Source organism: Cryptomeria japonica, chromosome 3, assembly GCF_030272615.1.
Source record: "Cryptomeria japonica chromosome 3, Sugi_1.0, whole genome shotgun sequence".
Taxonomy (NCBI): Eukaryota; Viridiplantae; Streptophyta; class Pinopsida; order Cupressales; family Cupressaceae; genus Cryptomeria; species Cryptomeria japonica.
In genome coordinates this window covers 157,235,657-157,258,807 of record NC_081407.1, presented here as the reverse complement: position 1 = coordinate 157,258,807, position 23,151 = coordinate 157,235,657, and the positions used below count along the sequence as shown (strand labels likewise).

Sequence of the window (23,151 nt, the reverse complement as noted above, 5' to 3'; positions counted from 1 at the left end):
GAGGCCACACAATATTTGTGCAAATGGTGTGGACCGGAAGACCACGAAGACGCCACCTGCCCAAAGTCCGGTGTCAACTTGCTCAATATCGAGGAAACCAAAGAAGAGGAAGTATTGGCCGTAACCCGTGCCCAAGACAGACAAGCAACGTGCCCAGACCCGGAGACAGATAAGCGAAGGTTACGAGAAGCACAGGAAGAAATTGAGAAAGAGATATGAGAGAGGGCAAAGGCGAAGGGTACGGCGGGTACTTCCAGCCGACCGGAGGCGGAGGAGGCTATACTAAATCAAATTTTAAAACTGGAGGTGCATGTGAAGGTACACAATCTCGTCCAGACGATGCCTCAATTACGAACAGCGTTGCTGAATAATCTCTCCCAACCACGCACCAATACCAACCACTGCACGGATGTTCTTGGGGGTTCTGCAATAGACCCCATGTTGCTGGCAGTTAACACTGGAAGGAACCCGGCCATTATGGAGATGGGTATCCTTGGCACCATTCTAACCGATACCATCGTGGATGGTGGGTCGGGAGTGAATGTTCTTCTAGAAGAAACCTAGCAGAAGCTGGGGAAGCCAACGCTGTGGCCACCTACATTCAATCTGCTGGGAGCAGATCAACATGGAATCAAACGCATCAGGACACTGATGGGCCAGCAAGTTACCATCAGGGCGCAACCCTTCATACTGGACTTCGTGGTAATCCCACTAAAGAAAAAAGGGTATGATGCAATCTTAGGGAGAGGGTGGCTGGTGGCAGCCAAGGCCACCCACAACTAGAAGAAGAACACTCTATCTATGGAGAATGTAGGAAGGAAATTTATCATAGACCTTGGGACGCAATTGGTTAGTGAGGAAATGACATCATCTTCACAATCAAAGGGTGAAGGAGAAGGCGACCTGAGGAACGAAGGATGGGGCTGCAAGGAACCCAACGACGAAGGGATTCTCAAACTAGGAGAGTGCTCCGAGGATGAGACGGGGTCATTGAACGGGCTCTTCCACTGGCAGATGGAGGATTACGAAATGTTCCAGAGGTACAGGCTGGAAGTAGAGGAACCAGAGCAAGTAACAGAGGAGGTGTACCTGTCGGAATATTGGAAGGGAGACACCCGTGTGAGTGACACCACCGCACACCAGTTCCCGAAGGAAGAACCCATCAGGTATCAAGAGGTAAAATTGAAGGAGACAAACCTCGGTGGCGTAGATAATCCCATGATCATTCTTGTCGGCAACGATTGGAACCCTATGTGGAAGGCCGCAGCCTTCAAAATCTTTATTCTTCTTCTTCTTCTTATGTACCGGAAGGAGACCATGGTTCCTGTAGAATTTATGGTTCCAAGTCTTCGGATGGCCATTGAAAATAGACTTGCCATCAACGGGTCCAAAGTGAAACCCTACCACGAGAAGCGCGCAGGGGACCCGAGAGGCCGGAAGGACACCCGAGAGTCCGGAGGGGGACCCAAGAGGATGGAAGGGGGACTCGAGAGGCCGGGAAGGTGACTCGAGAAGAACGGGAACAAAATGAGAGACTCTCAGGTGAGGCAAACCGAGAAGGATGAAGGGCGATCCCAGAGACACGGGACCCGAGCCGAAGACTCTTTGGACAATTAGATTAGGAAATTGAAAACAAAAAGAAAATAAAAAAATAAAAAAATAGAAAATTGAAGTGCCCACGCCCCAGCCAAAGACAAAATCGTGAGGGAAAAAGAAATTGCAACAGAAGGGAGTAAAGGAAACCCGACGCCATAGGGAAGAAGAAGATTTTGCCATGGGAAAAGCACCAAAGAGAGATACGAAGTCGCCGAAGGATAGTAATTAACAAAGGAGCAAATAAAAACGCCAGTCAAAGGGGGTCTTGGAAGCCAAAGGGGTATATTACCGATGGGTGTTGGATAGAGGCGAACTCCACAGAAAGATTTCAATTGCCATCGGCTAAAAGATGTCATATGTAATTTGAAGGGAAACAATTTAGCACCAAAGGAAGAAATCGCGAATCGAACCTAACCGTAGGGAGGTAATAAAATATTTTCTTGAAAGTGGTGGTGGGACCACCGTGCGGTGGAACTATCGTGCGGTGGACCACCGTCGACGAAGGTCACTGGCCTCTGAGGACGGAACTCTACGGGTATTCATCCACCGTACGACCACTTCCATACATCCTTCCCAGCCACCTTACAAGAGATCAATCACCGTACGACACCAAGCCTTCAGGTGACCCCAGTCGCCGTATGGATCAACCACCGTACGGGTACGGGTTCACTCCACTGTACGACAGATAACCTCTGTACGGCCTCGAGACATTACAGACCATAGGCCTGAAGGAGCACGGCAATAGTTTAAAAAAGGGTGAAAGGAAAAATACCACGACACGGCAGGGATAAACGGTGGTGATGGCACCTGAAAAGAAAAATGCACCGACATTCACACAAGCATGCATTTAATTTATAAAAAAAAAAAGCAACGACTAGATCGAAAAATCATTCGATGGAGTCTGGAGCCAGGACACTGAAAAAATTAGAGTGGAAAAAAAAGGTTTTTGGCATCTTAAAATATCACAAAAATGATGTCTACAATACACTTTTGAGTTAGGCGAAGGCATCAGAGAAGTCACGATAAGTGTTGGGGTTGTTTCGTACTGTGAGAAAGAAGCCTGAAGCTAAGCATTGGCAGGGAAGCCATAAGCCGTAGAGGGAGATGAATTTGGAGGTTGCGAACAAACAGAGTTTGAGGGAAGGCATTGCAAGAACGCGATGTCATACAACACTAGGGAGTTATTCAGTTCAGTTATCAGCCTTTGGGGAGTGTGATGAAGGATTTGAGGCATCCCCTAGCCTTTGTGCCAAAGGATTGTGGCCACTTCTAGGCATGAATGGTACGCTTTGAGGAACTCAAAGTATGTCTCGGCTGGACATGAGGTTGCCTTGGTGGATGCACCGAGGGCTCGAGAGGAGTTGACCACGAGGTTGGAGGCAGTAGTAGCGTGAGACTTAGCTCAGCGTACCCAAGAGTTGGATGTCGAGAGGGCAACGCAGGTGGCTATCGAGGACAAATTGGCTAGGGAGACAGTATCATTTGAGTAGCAGTTGGTGGAGGCTGAGACTAAAAAGTGTGTTTTGCAGACAAGTTTGGTTTAGGCACAGGAGGACTGTGGTGTCAAGAAAAAAAAAAGATGGTAGCAGAAAAGGGTTCTCAGGTGAGGACACAACAGGTGTATGAGTTCCGGGCTCGACTGGCATCAACAATTCCTGCAGTTCTATACCTTGATTCTGTTTAGTGTATGAACCTCATCTCTAGTTTGTATTAAGTTGTCCGGAGATGACTTCTTTTCTTGGGGGGGGATGATGTTGTCGGGAATAATCATTATGTTATGGTGTCGTCAGTAATTATGGGTTACGACAGTCGGTTAGTCTTCCCGAAGGGCAGTTGGATGCGACGGTTGGTCGCACCCCTTCAAGTATTATATATTGCATACCTTTCCTTCGAAGTAGCATCATGATACTCATATCTGGGTGTAATGTTATAAGCACTTGATGTACACAAATGGTTGGATTAATATAGAGACTAGTTCTTAAATATATTGTTATTATGTTTTGTGCATTTACTTTCTGCATTTAAACGTTTACCCGTATGTGGCAAACAGACATATGTTATGATTAGTTATTGATGCTTCAGCTATCGCCATTTCATATGATATAGAACATCTATGGTTGAGTGAGCCAATAAATTGTCAATGGATTATGAGGATCACATAGCAAGTTCCATTCATTTTTTTTACCATGATTACCAATCTTAACTCATATGGAGGAAGTAAGATTATATGTTTAGGGTTGTGAATTTGTGGTTATGTGTGTGATCTAATGTGTTTTTGTGATGTCATTTGAATGTGAAAATGATTTATTTCTTTTTTCCATGTGATTTATTTGTAGTATTTTTCTTTTTGCAAATTTATGTGGTTTTTCTATAAATAAAATTAAGTTTTAAGTTAAAATTGACCCTAGGTGCTAGGCATAGGGGTAAAGGGTTTGTTAAACCTTAAAAATACCTTTTAATGTGTTTCTAAAGGCCTTAAAATTCCCTTCTTCTTAAAGTGGCGAAAATGGGAGTTAGTTAGTGGTTGGGGTGGTTATGAGAGTAAGTTTCTTATTCTTTTCTATTTATCTTTTTTCCTTGAGTGGGGAGAAGGTTCTTTTCTTCTTGTTAGGAATTTTTTTGAGTCTTTCTATGAAATCCTTTTGGAGAGAAGAATTTTTAGGAGGAAAGGAAGAAGGGTAGAGAAAGGAATGGTTGGAAGGATGAGGCTTGGAAAGTCTTCATCAAATTTTACGAAATTTTGGATAGAATTTTCAAGGTAGGTTCTAACCCTCTCATCTAATTTTTCCTTGTATTGATGTGCAAATGTATGGTAGAGTGTTTTCATTTTTGTGAGATATTTGTGGAAAAATGGTGAATCTTTCTTGTGACATTATGTTATGTGTTGTTTGTGGGGTGTAAATGTTATTACAATTTCCAATTTAATGAACAAGTTATATGCAGGATGGTGTATTTAGAATTTTGATATTATAACTATGAAAATAATGTTGTTGTCTTTCTTTTTCTGCAGGTACCGAGGATGAACATGTATCGATTTCAATGTCATCTCCTTTCTTTTGAATGATGTATATATATAAGGTAGTCACAATCAAGTGGCACCTTGATCGGACATGTCTTTTAGACATGTCCGACCAAGATGTCACTTGGTTGTGACTTTTACAACCATCAACCGATCCACTCGGTGTCTATGATAACTAATCGGTATCATTGATAACAAATCGATATAGACATACCCGATAATGAATCGGTATCATTGTAAATAATAACAGGTCGATATAAACACACCCGATAATGAATCGGTGTCAAAGCAAATGTTAACAGATCGATATAAGCACACCCGATAATGAATCGGTGTCAAAGCAAACAAGCCCGATAACTAATAGCATTAGATCAACACTTAACTTTGTTAAGCAAGTCGTCGATCTAATTCATCTTTATCAATGTTAATATTATAATCATGATCAATGTTATAATCTGATAAACATATTCAGTTCGTAAAGCATAAATCAGATAATCTAATAGCATAGATGAGTAAACCAAAACAGAATAGAGGAGATTAATGGGTAAGGAAAGTCTTATCTTGCAGATGCTACTAATGCATTAACATGGGGTCCCAAGGGAAAATATGTGTAATGTCCCTGTCATCACCAAAGAGATCCTGTAACACCAACTGAATCTACTGAATCAATTCAATCACCTCATCACATGCCATAGGAGTATAAGCCTCAAAAGGAAGCAAGTCAAGAGACTGACCATACTCGCTCCCAACCTCTACACCAAGTGAGCCATCGAATAGACTATCCATCCCATACTCACTGCCCATCAAGTAGGTATGTTCCCACACACTCTCATGCCACTGAATAGCTGATGTAGACCATGCCAAATCTGAAAGTGCATTGGAAATCAAAATAGGACAGCTGCTAACCCATACAAAATCAAGGAAGATTGAGTCACCAATCAACAAGTAGATAGCTGCCATATCATAAGAAATAGGTGCCCACATCAAATTTGAAATGTAGGCGTCTTTCTTAACACCCCAAATTAATTCATGTGTGACTGATCTCATAAGGTCACTATGCTCATCCATGATTGCATATTCTTCAACTTTTTGATCATCATGTAAACCCAATGAAGCAATATGTGACTCCTCTAAAGTTGATTTGTAATCATGCTTACCTTGCTCATGCTCCATCTCTATGTCTTCTTTCATTGGAAAAAAGAGCGATCGAAGATATGCTTCTCTTTGCTGTATTGCTTGATCTATATGATTGCAATGCCCCTTCACCTTTTGTAAGTGTTTCCTTGTTTGGGAAGCTAGCAACTTAGCTTGCCTAGCTTTCCTTAACCACTTGTCACACATACTTTGAGTCCTCTTTACATCTTCTATGTGATGATGCACAAAATCAGACCTTTTACTAGATGCATCACCAACCAATGACTCATGTGTATCTTCCAAAACCTCAATGCCAACATTAGGTAACTCCATAACATTGTCTTCTCCATGATTAAAGGCTGCATCACTTTGAGGATGAAGAGATGTATCACTTTTGTTATAACAATCAGCACCACTGACATGCATTTGTGTCATGCCTTCAACTCTTACATGCACCTCCTTACTGGAAACTTCATTCTCAACACTTGCACTATGAATGCCAACATTTGTAGACTTCTCTTCATTTGTCATTCCATGAGTAAAAGCTGCAAACTCATGAGAATGAGGAGGTAAACAACTGCTGTCCGAAAACAAATCAGTGATAATATCATGCCATTGCAAAATGTTACCTTCATCATGAGTAATCATAACACTAGTGGCTGCTCCACTAAGAAGAGGATCAACTTTCACATCCACCCAAGTCCGATGTGAACAATCCGAATGCTACTAATTTGAATTTATCCCTCCAAACTCATCTTAACACCCAATTCTGGAGTGCCATCGAGAGATGATGCCAAGGTATCATCATTCTCATGATGAAGTGAAGAAATGCGTCTGTTGTCATCCATTACTATTAAGTCTTGATTTGTCTCATCTCCTTCTCTAGGTGCGGCTGCCACAAGGGACTGATTTTCCAACTGTCCTTGGCTTCCATAGTCTGATTTTCATCATGTGAAGGCGAGGAAGAAATATGAACATCCACGCCACTGCCACCATATCATTAACATGCTCTATACTAGCCTCCAATGTAGAAGTCTCAAGAGCAACTTCTTGCAACGTTGATGTAGACAACTCATTCCCCATGGCTGTCCTTGAATCAACATGTCTAACAAAGTCTTCCTATAAATTTCTGCCTATCATGGATGAAGTAACTCTATTCCTTTTTGATTTCCCAAACATTCTTCGAATTCCCTGTTGTGTTTCCAGATCACTCAATAATTCATACAAGTTCTGCATTAACTCAATAGTGGATTTGTCGAAGGCCATCTTTCCCTCTGTTCTGATTGTAAGAGACTTCCCCAACAGGATGGCAAGAAACCGCTCTAATATCACTGTAATATCCCCTGCAGTGTATTAGGAGTATTTGCTAACAATTTGTCTTTGCAATCTACATGTTATGCGGTTTTTAAATTGCAATATAACTTGCGTGTTATACTGACAGGGTGTCTCAGAAATTTTCAGATTGATATGGAGGTCATCAAACACATATTCCTCATGATAGATCAACTATAAATGACTTCTAATTGATAAAACAATTACCAAAGATGCATATGCCACTAAATTATAGAGTTCTATGCCAATTTAGACCCACAAACATACACCTACAGCTTGCTGACATTATATCAAACAGTTGGCAAGTAACCTCAGACAATTCATATAATTGAAATGCAATCTTGTTCTTCCTTCTTATTCAAAATAGTGACCAATAGGACCTTACAATGACAGTACTAATGATCAAAACTCAACCCACTTGTCAGTCAGAATTTCTGAGGATAATGGACAGCCATGTTGATCAGCATATAATATGTAATTACAAAGAAATGATGCCCAAATAGAACCTGATTATAAATCGCCTTGTTTGGTGGATGAAGAAGCATCAATGTCCGAGTTGATGTACCTTTACCAATTGCCCCAAATCGAGTAGTTCTGCAAATCGCCCCTGTTGCTGATGCAGATGAAATATAAAATAATTTCAGCAGTCCTCAGTGCCAAATTTGTAATGAAAATGATTGTCTCGAGAAGACAAATCCAAAGCACCAATACCCACAAAAATCTGCCTCCTGAATCAAGAGATATGAATGAAAATCTGAGGTTCAGTAGGTCTGTTCGACCCCCATAGCAGGCCTGATTTATGTCTGAAAACTCCTTCCAATCTTCTCGAAATTACCTTCAATCTGCTCCTAAAGGAATTGCCTTATGTCTCCAATCATAAAGCTATTCCCAAATACCAAGTTCGATGCCTATCCAAAGAGCAATCAGCAAAATCAAACCAATGGAGGTTGCAGTCCGATTTGTTTCAGATCTGTTAATACTCCTGCACCAATACTTATTCTCCTTCAATTGTCTTCTATGAAGGATCGCCTTATGCTCTCAAGGCTAGCGCTGACCTTTAGTGAAGGACTTAGAGCTTCAACTAAGAGGTAATGGCAAAATCGTGGGTATGGAGGATGGAGCCCAATTTGTTTCAGACCTGCTCCACGGCCAGCAATCTCCCAAAATTTACCTTCAATTGGTCTTCTACTGAAATCGCCTTTCTTTCCCAATGAGAATCGATGCACCAATTTGCCAAATATGGAAAGACTGAAAAATACCTCAAAAAATGTCTACCATGAAATTCACATGAACTCGATAAGCACAATGTGAAGGACTGAGATTATCCCTCACTCTCAGCTGCAACCCTCGGAAGATCTTTCACTCCCTCAGTTATGCTATCTATGGGAGTTTTTGTTCCCAAAGACAATAGTCTACAAATACCCCGTGGTTCTACAAAACTCAATTCAATGTCAAAAACCAATCCAAGCTGCTTTGAAGCTTCAGTTAGATCCCCCTTTATACTTTTCTCATTCCATCTCTAGAAGCTTCTAGAAATAATATTATTTTTATGATATAATTTTTTATTAAGTCACTTTATTAAATTAATTAAATATAAAGTCATCTTTTAATTTTTTAATTTATTTGATAACTTTAAATAAATAACTTAATATTATTAATTAAAATAATTAATTAAGCTATCCATGAAAAATTAATAATATTTTGGACAACTTAACTAATTAAATTAATTTATTAATTCCTCTCCAAAACTGGGGACATTACAGGTTATCAGATGTGATATGTGTTGAAGAAATCCTATCCCCTAGTGGTGAGTCCCACTCCCCCTTTGAAGGATTTTGTTTTGGAATGCTTTGTGTTGTGTGGGTTTCCATGGGAATGGTCTTTTGTAATAAAACTTTTCTGTTTGTGTATTGTGTGAGTAGTGTAAATAGTGTACATGACAGAATTACAATATATGCCTAAGGAAAAAGCAAATCCTACATTGTTCTATCAAGACTTGGCTCAACACATTGATGGGTTGCATGTTATCTTTTTGGATGGTTGTCTTGAACCATCTAGTCTCTTCACCCTACACGTTCTCACCAAAGGTGGTGTAATTCAAGCCAAAACTAAATGTTTTCATGAGCCAAGGGTCCAAGTGGCTTCAATAGATAACCCAGTTGTGATCAAACCTTTGGAATTGTTGTTAATGATTTAGCATTGTGTTTGTCTATTGAGGATCAAGAAACAATATATATTTTTTGGGGGGCTATTTATCCAATTCTTTTGGGGTTATCTATTCATATTGTATGTATTGGGGGTAGTGTCTTGAAAGTTGGGTTTGGTCCAGTATGAGGAGTTTGTTTGGACAGTTATCAGCCACATTTTCGTAGGTGTTATAGTCTCAAAGGTATCAAAATCCCTATATAAATGTCCTTAATCTTTTTGGGCATGTGAAACCAAATAGAACCCTCAATTTACCGATTAAAAAAAAAGAGCACCAAGCAATGATTTAAATTTTTGTCCCCTGTTTGATATGATGAAGTTTTCTTTGATAATTCAAGATAGGATGCTTCTGATTCTCTCTCCCTGGAGTGATAGAGTGGTAAATAGCTAGTTTCTGAATTAGCTATTGAAGAGAATTATAAGTATTGACTTTGTATAGAATTAGAGAGTAAGATTGTAATTCTTTATTGCTTCTGTTTTTTGTAAGATTAAAGAGCAAGAGAGCTATGAGGTATCACAAAGTGTTTAACTTGTTTCCATGTTTATTCTTGGGTATTGTCTTAAAGGATGGTGAGAGGGGAGAGGATGAAAATGTTTAAAATGTCTTTAAAGAGGATATTTCAATCTTGAGAAAAATTTTGAAAATGTATGTGTGGTAGAGTTTCCTATTTTTGTTTTTATCCTAGCCTAGGAGGCATGGTGTATTGTTTGAGGCCTTTATATTAGCCCTTTTCTACCTCGTTCATTTCCCATTTTGGCTAGCAATCTTTGAGTCTGGATTAATTAGGTTAGCAAGTGGAAATACCATTGTTTTAACTTTTTTATTTGGCTATAATTAATTTGATATATATCTAAGATATAGCTACATTCTCCTCAATGGGCTCAACAGATTTTTTGCTGAATTGAAAGTAGTAGAACTCAACTACTGCTGAGTCTATCCTACCTTTTAAGCTTCTAGTTGGAATGCTTCATTAAGCGTTGACTGGTTTGGACCTCTAATGTTTGATTGCACTGTAATTTTTTATTGATTCAGTGTGGTGATACAAATACAACATGGGTGTTGGTACTTTGCCAAATGCTTTAGATCTAGGGTGCTTTAACACTTGGTACCTATAAGGAAAAAAATAACATGAAATATTTGGAAGTACCTTTTTCAAATCTTGAAAACTGAACTAAATTTTAGTTATAAAAACCACAAACATGGATAAACTAAAAAGAGCCAATTAAATCATGGAAGAAATGTTAACCTCATTTTCAGTATTGGATGAAAATTTTGGAAGAAAGTTGCCCTTTGCAAAATCTGCTTGCAACAATACTGTAAATTCCGGTATAGGTACCAGTCCATTTACTCAAATCCCTAATGTATAAATTCAAACCCTCACAACAATAATTTTAGACATATCAACTTTACGAATAGAATGAAGGCATTGCATCAACATTACAAGATATTCCAAGAAAGGAGGCATAGCCAATGTTGAAGGCGATCTATAAAGAAACTCAAATTAGGAGGATTTGTATTATAATTTGGCAATGTGTGTCTCAGACAACAAAAGAAAATTAATTTTCCTTGGCTATCATTATGGAGATCAAAGGTGTGTAAACTGCTTGCGAGATCAAGCATTAAAAACTCACTTAGGAGGTTTTGCACACTATTGTTCAGTAGTAGGAAGCTAGGACAAAAAGAAGAAACTTATGTTTCCCTCAATCCCCTTATGAAGATCAAAGGGTGCCAACCCCTTGCAAGATTGTCAGGAAACAACTAGGTTAAAGTTTTTGAATCAAATTTTAGGTTTTTTCCAAGAGATCTATCATCAACAAAATGATATGCTAGGATTATGGACTAAATCCCCTTATATAGATAGCTCTAGCCAAGAACATAATTCCTACTAGGACCACCAAAGGAGACAAACAAAAACTTACAAGAAAAAATTTAACATGCTAATTTTCAAACATCAAAAGAATATCCAAGAAGATGCTTACTTTTTGAACATGTTGATAATGGACTTCCAAGAATAGCTTACACCCAAAATGATGCAGAGATAGGGTTGTTCAAAGTTCACAATGAATTAGGACATGATTTTATACTCCAACCACCTAGACACCCTTGAGGCACTATTTAACTTTTAGGGCTTGGACATTCTTTAGGCTATGGATCAACATCATAGGTTATGGTGCACACACATGTTAGGGCAGTGATATCACAACAAAATCCTTTGAGAGCCAACTTCAATGTCATACGCTCATCCCTTGTATTTGGGACTGCTCTCATTCATGATTACAAGACCAAACTCCATATTATTAAGCCCTATTCCCTTTAGGTTTGATTGGGGAACCCTACACAAGGTGGACACACCTTTATTTCAACCTTACCACAGTAAAAGACCTCTACAAGTCACTGTTTGCAGCAAAGCTTGACTGGTTACTAAGACTGTGACAAACTAGACAGTGAGGACAGTCATATATATTGATCAAGGGCCACTCCAATTCACTTAGGAACCCCAAACTATTTACTTATTGGTGTGAGAGACTCTATTTAGGGTCTTTTATTTCCTCCTCAAGATGTTCTTTGCCCAGCCTTCCCACTAAGACTTCATTTGTGAGGCACTAGGCCTGGTTATGTATGTCTGTGACAGTCATCTACAAATGGTTTGTTTCTTCTTATGGTGACTTCAAAGTGCTTCCAAAGAGTGTATGGGGTCCCCACACATCTCTTCCAACACCTTACCCAAGATAAATCATCCTTTTATGTGTCTTGTGTGATGCTTTTCTCTATACAGCTGTCTCAGAGGTCTGATACATGGAGATATCAAACCTAATAGTCTCTCAAAGCACGTGCCACCTTGTTTTTGAAGCCCTGCAAGAAAGAAACATGAAAATTCATTTTTACAAGGGTCATCCCACTCAATCATATGAGTTTTAAACGTGGGGATGACCAAGAATACATTATTTTAATGCCACTGGATACCCTTGACTAGGGTTTTGGCAGTTTTTACAAAAACAAGTATAACTTTATCAAAACACAATGGATTTAAATGAAACCAAAGCCAAAATTTATAGGATTCACCCCCCTTTCACATCCAACAGAATTCCAATGACAGTAAGGAGTATTTCACAGTGAAATATAGGAGAAATCAGACTGCAACGTCCAAAAATGCACAGAAAACTTCAATCTCATTGAGCAAATTCTTCAAAATTCAACCAAGTCTTCTGAGGCAGGGGCTTGGTTAATGGGGGTTTTCGTCTTCTCCAGATTTCAGTATGTTCCAATTTGGTCTTCGTTTGGTTCAGATTGGATTTCGTTTGGGCTCAGTTTCATGTACCTACTATTTATAGTAAGTCAAAGTTACATAGAGAGGGACCCTTTCTATTTTTAGTAAGGCAGTTGCACGTACAGAGGATAAAACGGTCAACTTCCGGGTGCAGATGAAATTGAGAAATAATGTTTATTTGGGGAGTTATGATTATTTAATTATTAATAAAGTGAACACTTTATTAATAATTAATTATAATAAGGCATTTAATGTTATATTAGAAAATTATTAATATTTCATAAAGAAGGGGTCTTTGCATCATTAAAAAGGGGCCAATTGATTATATAAGTGATGTGCCTAGGCCAAGGGGGTGAAATTAAGTTATAATGCCAACATTAAAAAAGTTTAATGAGTTAAAAAAGTGTTTTTTTGGAGAAATTCGACCCCCTCTTGGAGAGATATAAATATACAATGAAGAAGCCAATAAACTCATTCTCGAGCATTTGATTACTTGACATTTATGATTTCTTGGTATTTGGAGAAGGCAAACCCAAGGGTTTCTGCATTTTGCAAATCAGGGCATTGGAGAACGTAGTATCTTCATTGTGACAGCTACCTGAGGTGGTGTAAGATCTTTTGAGGGTTGCTTTTGTGGAGGTGATACTTCAATCATCTCATTGGAGCTTAACTGGTGGCCAAGGGCCAAATTTAGCTAGGGTTCAATTTGGAGATCATTGGAGGAATTGTTGTTGTTGAAAATCTTCACCTATCTTGCTACATAAGAGCTGGTTGCATCTTCCAATTTCTGAGTTTTAATCTGTGTTTTTCAGACTTTACAACAGCTGGAGGAATACACGATTTGATTCATGGGAGTCTATAGGTGCATCGATTTCACCTTCTAGCTTGAGCGCTCTCTTTGTGAAGGGATATTGATGGGTTTTGATGCTTAAGGAACCACTTTCAGGCTGCTGATTATTTATAATTGTCTGACATATATATCAGAACAGGGCCGGCTATAAGAAGGCTTTGATTTGGGCTTAAGAAGATCTCTTCCATTGGTCATTGGTTGCTTCTTCATCGGCAAACATAGGGCGCTTCTATAATCAGGTTCCTTGAAATTTTCATAACTGTTTGCACTGTCAGATTTGGAGCTTAATATTGCTGTTGTAGGCATGCATGCATGATCAGGTGTAGCTTCATATATGTCATTGTGAGCCAGGAGTCTTGGCCATCTTTATAACAGCATTGTACTTAGGATTGCTTACAAAAAGGGGTTTGAAGTTGGACTTATTTATTCAATGTGATGTGCATTTATGCCCAGCAAATGATAGTTGCATGCCAACTGTTTGACGTAATGTCTCTTGGCTGTAGATGTTGATTTTCTTTTGCATTAGCCATGTATCTCTTTCATGCAGTTTAATTTTTGAGTTTCAATTCAAGGATTGGCATCTTATGTTCAAAATTTACAAGAAATCAACTGAAACATCATTTGGCATCAAGCAAAACAACAAACAACAAACAATCAAAAACTTATAAAAGCAGGTCAAGAGGTTGATGGTGAAGTGTTTGACAATATTCCTTGAGCCTTAAACAGCAATTTATACAGCAGACTGGACAAGGGATATTACATGGAGGCATGTGCTCACTAGGTGCTCCTGCACCACAAAACCTCATCCCTACTTAAACTGTACAGGTGCCTCCCAATCTCTACGACCATTAGGAAATTTATGGGCTATTTTTTAAAAGGAGGCATCACCTTAGGAGAAATACAATTTATTTTTTCAAGTTGGGGTGAACAATATTTAATGTTTGTCACAACTAGTTCCTTTATTGGTGTAATTATGCATTTATCACACCATAGGTTAAGCTTGATTAAATATTTTGTTTACTTAGCTTTCAGATAATAGTAATAAATCTCTGCCCAAGAACAAGTGCACTAAAGCTATTTACAATAACTTAGCTGCTCAAATAAAAACTCAATGAACAAGACTTGACTAGTCCATCTACCAAGCGTAGAAGTCTATCCCCTGAGCCACATCTACAAATGCAATGAAATTGCATTTATAGAAAATACAAGGAGAAAAGGACAACAGCTCATTCTCCAAGAAGTGCAGCTCCCACGGAATGAGGAGACACCTCACTCTTTAGAATGAGAAATTGTAACTCCTAATGAAGACGATGACTTCACACTCCCAAGGAATGGTTTAAAACCTAATTATTTAGAAATAAGAAACTAAAGTAAATAAAATACCTGAGATTAACCTATGGTTCCATGAATGCATAATCACACCAACGCTTTTCTCCTTTGGTCATGCTAGGTTGCCGGTTCGGGTTCAAAGAACTGGTATGGCAAAATTTTGAAAAGGGGTTTAGGTTTGTTTGGGTTTGTTAGTACAAAAACATGTAAATTATATATATGCAGCCTATAAGCATGAATTAGGATTAGCATGTCACATAGCATCATATAAACAACAAAACCAACATAAAATTGTAATCATAGCATCATGATCATACCATAACAACATCATATACATCAAGTTTAATATCAAAATGATAAAATATTCAAGTATCATTGTTTCAACTTTCAACAATTTAAAGTTTGATCATCAAATGGATTCTCTAATTCGTCATCCTCATTCTCCTCCTCATCATTGACATTGACATTAGATGAATCAATGCCAATGCCAATGACACTTGCACTTGCACTTTAAGTTTGCTCGCTATCTGAGTCATCAAATGCAACAAGCTGAGAAGTGAATTTATCCAAATAAGTATGTTTTGGCTCCATATCCCACATCTTCGTTTCCCCTTGCTTGTAGTCATGTTACTTGTGTGAAATGAGCCAAGTTAATGTTTTAAAACTCACTTTTAGGGTCATTTTAATTTTTTATGTGGTGGAATTCAAAAAAAATTAAATTTTGCAAAAAAAAAATTCATTTTTGGACTGTCAGACCCCTGGGTTCGACTTGGGTCCTCTTGGGTTCGACCTAGGTCCTCTTGGGTTCAACCCTGGGTCCTCTTGGGTTCGCCCTGGTTCGAACTAGGCCTGTGTACGACAAACCCTGTCTGAACCACAGGTGAACCAAACTCGAACCCCGAACCAAGACTGTACCGAACCAGTACTAGGGGTCTAGGGCGCCGAACCCGGTAACTCAGCTTTGGTGGGCTCATTAGGCATCATGTACTTCACTAGAGATCTATATAAGAAGGTCTAGTCTACAATCTTGGCATATGGCTTTCTAATAATTGATTTTGTGAGATAAAAACATCATTTCAATTACTTTAGCAAAACCCCTTTTCTCAAATATTATAGACCGCTGCCACCTTAAATCTTTAGTAAATATTTCTGATTATATGTCTTACCAAGCAACTTGCACTCCTCCTTTACCTAGTGTCCTCAAGGCCATTGAAACCTAGTGACACAAATCAACAAGTTACAATAAAAAAGGGGCAAATTGATATGAACAAAATAAATATCTAAACCAAAACATTGAAATGATTCAATAACATAATCCATTCACTTGCACTCTACATATAAGTAGATACTAAACAGGGAAACCCTAAGAGATTAAAATACTTTTATATGAGAATGGCATAGTTTGCAAATCTTTTTTATTCAAAAAATAAGAAATAAAGTGCTACTATTTGAGAAAATAGTCAATTTAGATACACTTAACATGGAAAATTGGTCCTTTCATTTAATAATTCTTACAAATTGTGATTTCAACTATTTCAAAAAACTAGTCAAAATTAAACACTTGGAAGAAAAAACCCATAAATCTTTTCTGGGTCTATAAATAGAAATCCTATTAGTATTCCAGTCTATAAATAGAAATCCTATTAGTATTCCAATATGTTCAGTTGTAAAACTCTTATCAATCCCAAAGAATTATCAATATTTGTTGCATGGTTCAAAAAATTTATCTCAGCAAACACTCAACTATTGCAAAAATTAATAGAACACAATATTTTAATATTCTATTATTTAACAAGATGAAAATTACAAAGAGGTTCATCTCCTTATATAGAGATTGGAGAATGAAACTACCCAGATGGATAAACATTACATGATTCACTTCAAGCTAGAAAAGAAAACCAAAAAAATAGAAATAAAACTTGACACTAAGGTGACTTTAATACAATTGTAAGCCTCTTTTAACAATTTCATATATTCCTAATACTCTCCCTTAAGGCTTACTTCAGTAAAAACAAAACATCAAAAACTAAAAACACCTAGAACCTCAAATAAGCCGTTCTTCAAAAGCTTTTCTTTGAAAATAGATCATACATTAGGCAAAACTCCATCAAGCTGCCTTGAACCTTCATGAAGTTGTAGCTCCCAAGCTAAATTCCCAAGCTCTCAGATTTGTTGATCCATTCCTTGTGAACTTAGGGAGATTGTATCTATCCACACTTGGACTCATTAGGGGGAGGTCACCATCATTCTAGGCCGATATGTACCGTGTGCCACGGACCTGACTGGACTGCTTCACTCTCAATCATGTTCTAGTGCTTCTCTTACACTCTTTCCCATGTGTGAGCCCTCTACATGTCCACCATCAGTGTCCTCTGAACCTTGGCTACCTTGTTTCTAAACTCCCTCCTCCCTAGGGTCTTTGGCTCAGGCCCCCTATTCTTGGTCCCTCTTGTAATGTCCCCTTTTGGGATTTACCTTAATTTAGTCCTAAAACAACAATCTAACTTAAAATGAGAATTGTAATACATTCATAAATATAATTTAATTGATTATAAAGACATTTTACTATAACATTTAAATCATAATGCTGAGACAATTTTGGAAGATGGAACTTATCTCAGTGATAACTTTCTCTGACTTGTGCTGATCATGAACCTCCCATAAACTGATTTTCATCTACTTACAAACTGCTCTAGAACTCTTACAATCTCCTCATAATTCTTTCATAAAATTCTTCACTATCTCCTCCTATATTATATATCGGTTGCCATATGCTCAGAAATATCTCATTGCACGTCACAATCTTATTATATGTCCTTCTAAAAGAATGAATAGAAACATCTAATGATGATCTCCTTTGTTGGGGTCGCTACCCAAGATGCACAACTATTTGCAAAATCTTTAAATAGTTTTCAAAATATAGTCGCTGTATTTCAAAGGTATTAATTGCTACATAAGGCAATTCTCTTCCTTTTAGATATATGTATATTATCAACTATGGATCAATCTGATCCTTTTTCTAATTGCTTCATTTGATATAATCAAACAGTTTTATCTTGCCACCTTTAATTATATATTGATTAACGTCTTCGATTCCTTCTTATCAAGAATGTGATCTTAACTTTTACAGTATGTATATATAGACTGTTGTTCCTGATATTACTTCACATATATACACCTGACATTTGCTACTAACTGAGAGTATATAATATTCCAGGCATATTCTTTAAGAGTATATGTAAGTTTTACTGTTGTCGATCGACTCGAACTGATCCCCTTATTTGATATGAGGCTCGTAATGCTGGTGATATAATGATTGTTGTAATAGGCTTACGCTGTTTCAGATCTTACTTGGTTGGTTCTTGTAATTAGTGTGGATATTGATTTTCCCTTAACATGCACGGAAGATCTTATTGATTGGTGGAATCACCCACTTCGCCTATCTGAGCACTTTTTTTAGAAATAAATAAAATAGTAATTCCCCCCCCCCCAGTTGAAGTGGAAGTGAATTCCTCCATATATCTTCCAAATGGAAGGATAGCAACGTTGTAAAGATCCTGACTTATGTCTATTCATAACCGCCTTCTTTCCTTAACTAATCTCACCTGTCATATGTAATTAGTCACTTCTTGTTGGTTGAAAATTTTGTACACTTGGGGAAATATACAAAATTATGGTTTCAAACACAGTGTGTGAGTAAAACTCTCCTAATTAAGGGAAGGCTCCCCCTATCTAACTACAACTTTAATAATAAAATGGGATGGGACAACAGTTTTTCTTCTTCTTTCAAGAAAGCCAATATCCTTTTCTCTTCACAGAAAAGTGATAGCAATTTATCATAAAACAGTAGTAACAACGTTTTGAAATGGAATGAGAGAAAGGAAATGAAGTTTCTTGAAAGCTCAAAGACTTTCGTCACTTCCTTCGGGACAGGACAGCAATATCAAGCTCAAAGTCTTGATTATATGAAGTCCTATCTACCCTTTTCTATACTAACGCTATCAAGAACAAATTATAACAGCTCAAAGACTGGAATATCTTATTCTTTTCTACATAAAACAATGGGAAGTAGTATAAGCTCAAAGACACAGCTATTTCTCACAAAACCTGCTCCTAAATTCTCTTAAGAATAAGTGCAAGCACAAAGACTTACAGCTCCTCTCAAAAGAATATTCATTCTAATTTATATTAACCTCAAATACTTGCAGCACAAAGACTGCAAATCAAATTCGAATGAGTTCTTTGAAGGAACACTTGCAAGAAAGATAATATAGAACACGAACTCAAGAGTGTAGCACAGAGACTCAAAGCTTGAGCAATTTCCTTCTATTTCTTTCAATTCTTGAATTCACACATAAAAGCTCAAAGACTTCTTTGTTGTAAATTTGACAGAGTTTTTGCTTCCTTTCCCAAAAGACAAAGATTAAAATAGACCCCTCAAGTATTTATAGAAGAGGAGCCTTGAAAAAAAAGTGGGAGGATCCTAACTAACTTGAGAGATTCTCTCAACCACCAAGACTAATTCAATAACTAACTATGACTTATTCCAACTACAGTCCTAACTGAACTCAGATTGTAGTTGCCTTACATGTAATTACAAAAGTGCAAGTAATGACTTATCTTGCAATTTACAAAAAGGCTTTTACATGTAACATGTCAAAAGAAAAACTACAACTAAAAGATTACAAATTTGGAAAAATACAACTAAGTGTTGAAAAACACTTAAGCTGCAGTATGTGAGGACATGAATCCTTCAAACTTCTGGATGATCATTCGTAGTTCATCAGGATCCGGTTCATGGGTGTTCTTGGCCACGATCATGGTTTTCACGATAGCATCGCTGCAACAAAGGATTGTGGCATTATTTCTCTCAAAGGAAGACTGAATTTCCCGCAAGTAACCTTGATAAGTCACTAAGGCTTGAATGGATGCTGCTGAAAATGGTTCGCTTTTCCACTCTTCACGGATCTTCAACTGTAGATCAGAAAGAACCTTTTTGTAATGTCCCTACTAGTTAGTCTATCTGTAATACTTAATTAACATAATCATAATTTTCATCTAATAAAAAGGATACGAATGCTATACGAAAGTATGTCCTTAGGCGGCCGTGAAGCTCGCCTTCTTGGAACCCCTTGGTTCCAAGCCCTCCAGGAAATCGAAGATGAATTCTAATCCTGTCTTGGGTGTAACCTCTTACACCCAAGCCATCCAAGGAAGACCATTGTCTATTCCTTGCCTTGGGTGATGCCTCCATCATCCAAGTCCTCAGAGGGGACTGACCAAATCCGTCTCTTCTTGGTTGAGTTTAATCAACCAAACCATACATATGCATATCAGTTTCAATATATATACTGCCCTAGGGATTATTATACTCCCTCCCTTAGACTACGGGAGTTTCCTCCCTATAGCCTCCAACATGTGATTTCCTTTATAATACATTTGACACTTTAGTACTATTTTCAGTTCATAATCTACCTCTTTATGTTAACATGGATTCCTAATGTATTCTTTAACTTATATATATCAAATGTGCTTTACCATCTTTAACATACGCATTAGATTTTCATTAATTACATTTGTATTACATAATCCTTCCTAGTGTGTAAATTAGTGTATACAAAAATTAACATTATTATATCCCTTACCTATGTTTAATGACTAGTGAACATTAACACATCAATTAATATATATACATTCACTATACAACAATTAATATCAACATATCCCTTACTCTGGTTTAATAATATATATTAATGAGCATTACACATTAATTAATATATACACATTAACTATTATACTTATATTATTTAATATAAGAATCCACGTATTCCTTACCTGTTGTCCGCAGCAAAAGGCTTGTTCTCCAAATCTTCCACCACTCTCCCTCCCGTCCACCTCAATCGATTCTTGCCTTAAGAATAAATATCTTCCGCATACCCCTTCACGAGAGGTAGTATCTCTTGAAAGAGATATCCTTTCTAATGGACACAACCTTTGGTCGATTCATGTAAACAATTCTTATTAACTTAATACAAGTCGTGCCTTTCATCTCATGTCTATTATATGAACCATTGTCTTTAATCAATGATTCTTAACAAATCTTTAAGTGCTGCCTTTACAAACATAAGCGCTACCACTAAACTGATCAACTTCTTCCTTGAATTCTTTAATGAATGTATAACTATTATTTTATGGGTCGCAGCAACTTTGACTCTAAACACTGTTTTTATATTATTAGGAAAGTTGGTCATTATCACAGGTTTAGTGTTTATTTACACTAACTATTAGTTTTTCTCATCACTGCTATCATACATTGTTGTCTTTAATAATTGTATTAATACCTCGTGGACTAATCATATCTCATCGAAATCCCAATCTTATCTTTGGCGCTACTTTATTTGTGTGATACTGATACAAATTATTAATTTAATATTGTGGCTGATATCAATCATATAATACGTTGCTTTTAATATTACTTATATATCCATATATGGCTGTCTATGATCGTTGTCCTTGTTTTGTTGTTAAACGCTGTCATGGGAGTCTATAAGGTGATTGTCTTTGTATTTATTCTATTTCTTAATGAAAATGGAACAATACAAAAATAGTCACACATAACTTCCATCTTTAGTGAATTGTTATTTATATTATATTGTTATTACGGACTAATTCTTTGTCTTCCATAAATATATAAATTATATTTTATTATTTTAAATATATAATCTTTGTTTACAATTAAGAATATGTAAATTATGTTTATAATTTATAATGTATAGATTATGTTTATAATATTTTATTTTATTTTATTTGAATATTTTAAGAATATTATTAGTAATAAATATTAATTAAATGATAATATTTAATAAATAAATAAATTTCAAATAATCATTTGTTGATAATTATTATATTAATAATAATAATAATAATTGCCTCATTTAGGATATAACGATCAAGGAGGGGACATGACACTTTTCTTCTATCAACAATTCTCCATCATGACCCATGATGGTGCAAGAAGCTTTCTAACAATGAGAGACCATATCCTGAAAAACTTCCATTCGCAACCTCATAGTATCATCAATGTCTTCAATAAGTGACTTAAGAACAAGGGCTTTTTCCTCCAAGAGTTCCTGATATTCCAAGTATACAACTCTTGAAGGAATTACCTGAAGTTCTAGAAGAATGCTTAACTTCTGCTAAGGAATTTTAAGCCAAATAGTCAAGTTGTCTTCTACCTTTTCCAAGTTCCGTTTGAAAGTATGAGAAACTTGGTTCAATTGTTCTTCAATGGTTTTTAACTTGGCCATGCTCTCTCAACTCCCTGGATTGATTCTCGTGCCTCGGAAGAACCTATAGGATTACTCACTTCACCAGTTGATTTTGTGATTTTACGAACAGCTGCAACAAGTTGTCAGTTGTCTTCTTTTAGTTTATCTTTCTTAGCTAGAAGTTCATCGTATCGCTGCACCAATGAGGCTACAGAATACTGGGCATCATGTTTAACCACTTCATGTGTTTGCTTGCCCAATTCTACCCTTGTGACTTTGTAATCAGCAGCTTACATCTCTTCAAGTGACTTATCTGCTAGAGGTTCAACAATTTCAGCCACTTTCATCTTGTTGCTATCAACAATTACTCTTGAGATAGTCTTGGCCTTTTTAGCAACCTTAAGCCTAGACTATTTAAGTTGCTGATAATCAAAGGTATTAGGCAACATTTCTTGTTTCTTCCTCTTTGGGGTAAAAGAACTAAGCCATGGAGGTAAAGCCATCAACTCTCCTTCAGTAGCACCTACGAGTAAAGAAGAAGCAGTTTCTGTTTGAATAGTCGTGGTCACCCTGAGAGAAGTATCTGTTTGGATGGCGACCATGGTGTGCTCATTAACCAATGGGCATGAAGGTTGCCTCATAAATTCTTCAAAACCAGAAGTGGAGATATCAATCTCTAACAGCTGGATACATGCGGGAGTATCCTCAGGAATTTCAAGCACACTCTCTTGTTGATGATCAAGAGGCGGCTCGTATGCTGAAATAGGAACGACATTCTAAGGAGACTCTTCCACCATTATGTCAGGAGGAGAAAGAGGCGTCTGTATGGAAACTGAGGAAGGAATCTCATGAGGTGAGTCCGAAGCTGGAGACTTAGGAGCATCATCAGATTGTTGTCCTTCTTCTAGATTATCAAGATCGATCACCTGAACATACCGTGAATTTTCCTTTCCACGAACTGTCGCCTCCTCAGGATCCTCAGGAGGAAGCACTACAGCCCGACTAACTCGCAATTTGATCCTGGTGCCAGAAGATGATGCACCTTCCTTATTGTCAATCCTGAATCTCAGACTTACGTCCAAGAGGCCCCGTAGAATCATCTTCTTTCCCAACCTTGATTTTGATGAGTCTAACACAATTACCTTTGAG

General features: G+C 37.4%; 1 protein-coding gene and 1 long non-coding RNA gene across 2 annotated transcripts in view; one reads left to right on the top strand and one right to left on the bottom strand.

The window, feature by feature from the left end:
* Window positions 1–23,151, bottom strand: part of LOC131031021 (uncharacterized) — a 261,890-nt gene that overhangs the window by 172,325 nt on the left and 66,414 nt on the right. The window contains exon 5 of the mRNA XM_057962024.1: window positions 15,901–15,950. Within this exon, the coding sequence (XP_057818007.1) occupies window positions 15,901–15,950 (50 nt within the window). The remainder of the gene's footprint in view (window positions 1–15,900; window positions 15,951–23,151) is intronic.
* LOC131031022 (uncharacterized) overlaps window positions 13,050–23,151 on the top strand; it is a 70,854-nt gene continuing 60,752 nt past the window's right edge. Inside the window, exons 1-2 of the long non-coding RNA XR_009102963.1 lie at window positions 13,050–13,417; window positions 13,540–13,644. This is a non-coding gene — a long non-coding RNA (uncharacterized LOC131031022). The remainder of the gene's footprint in view (window positions 13,418–13,539; window positions 13,645–23,151) is intronic.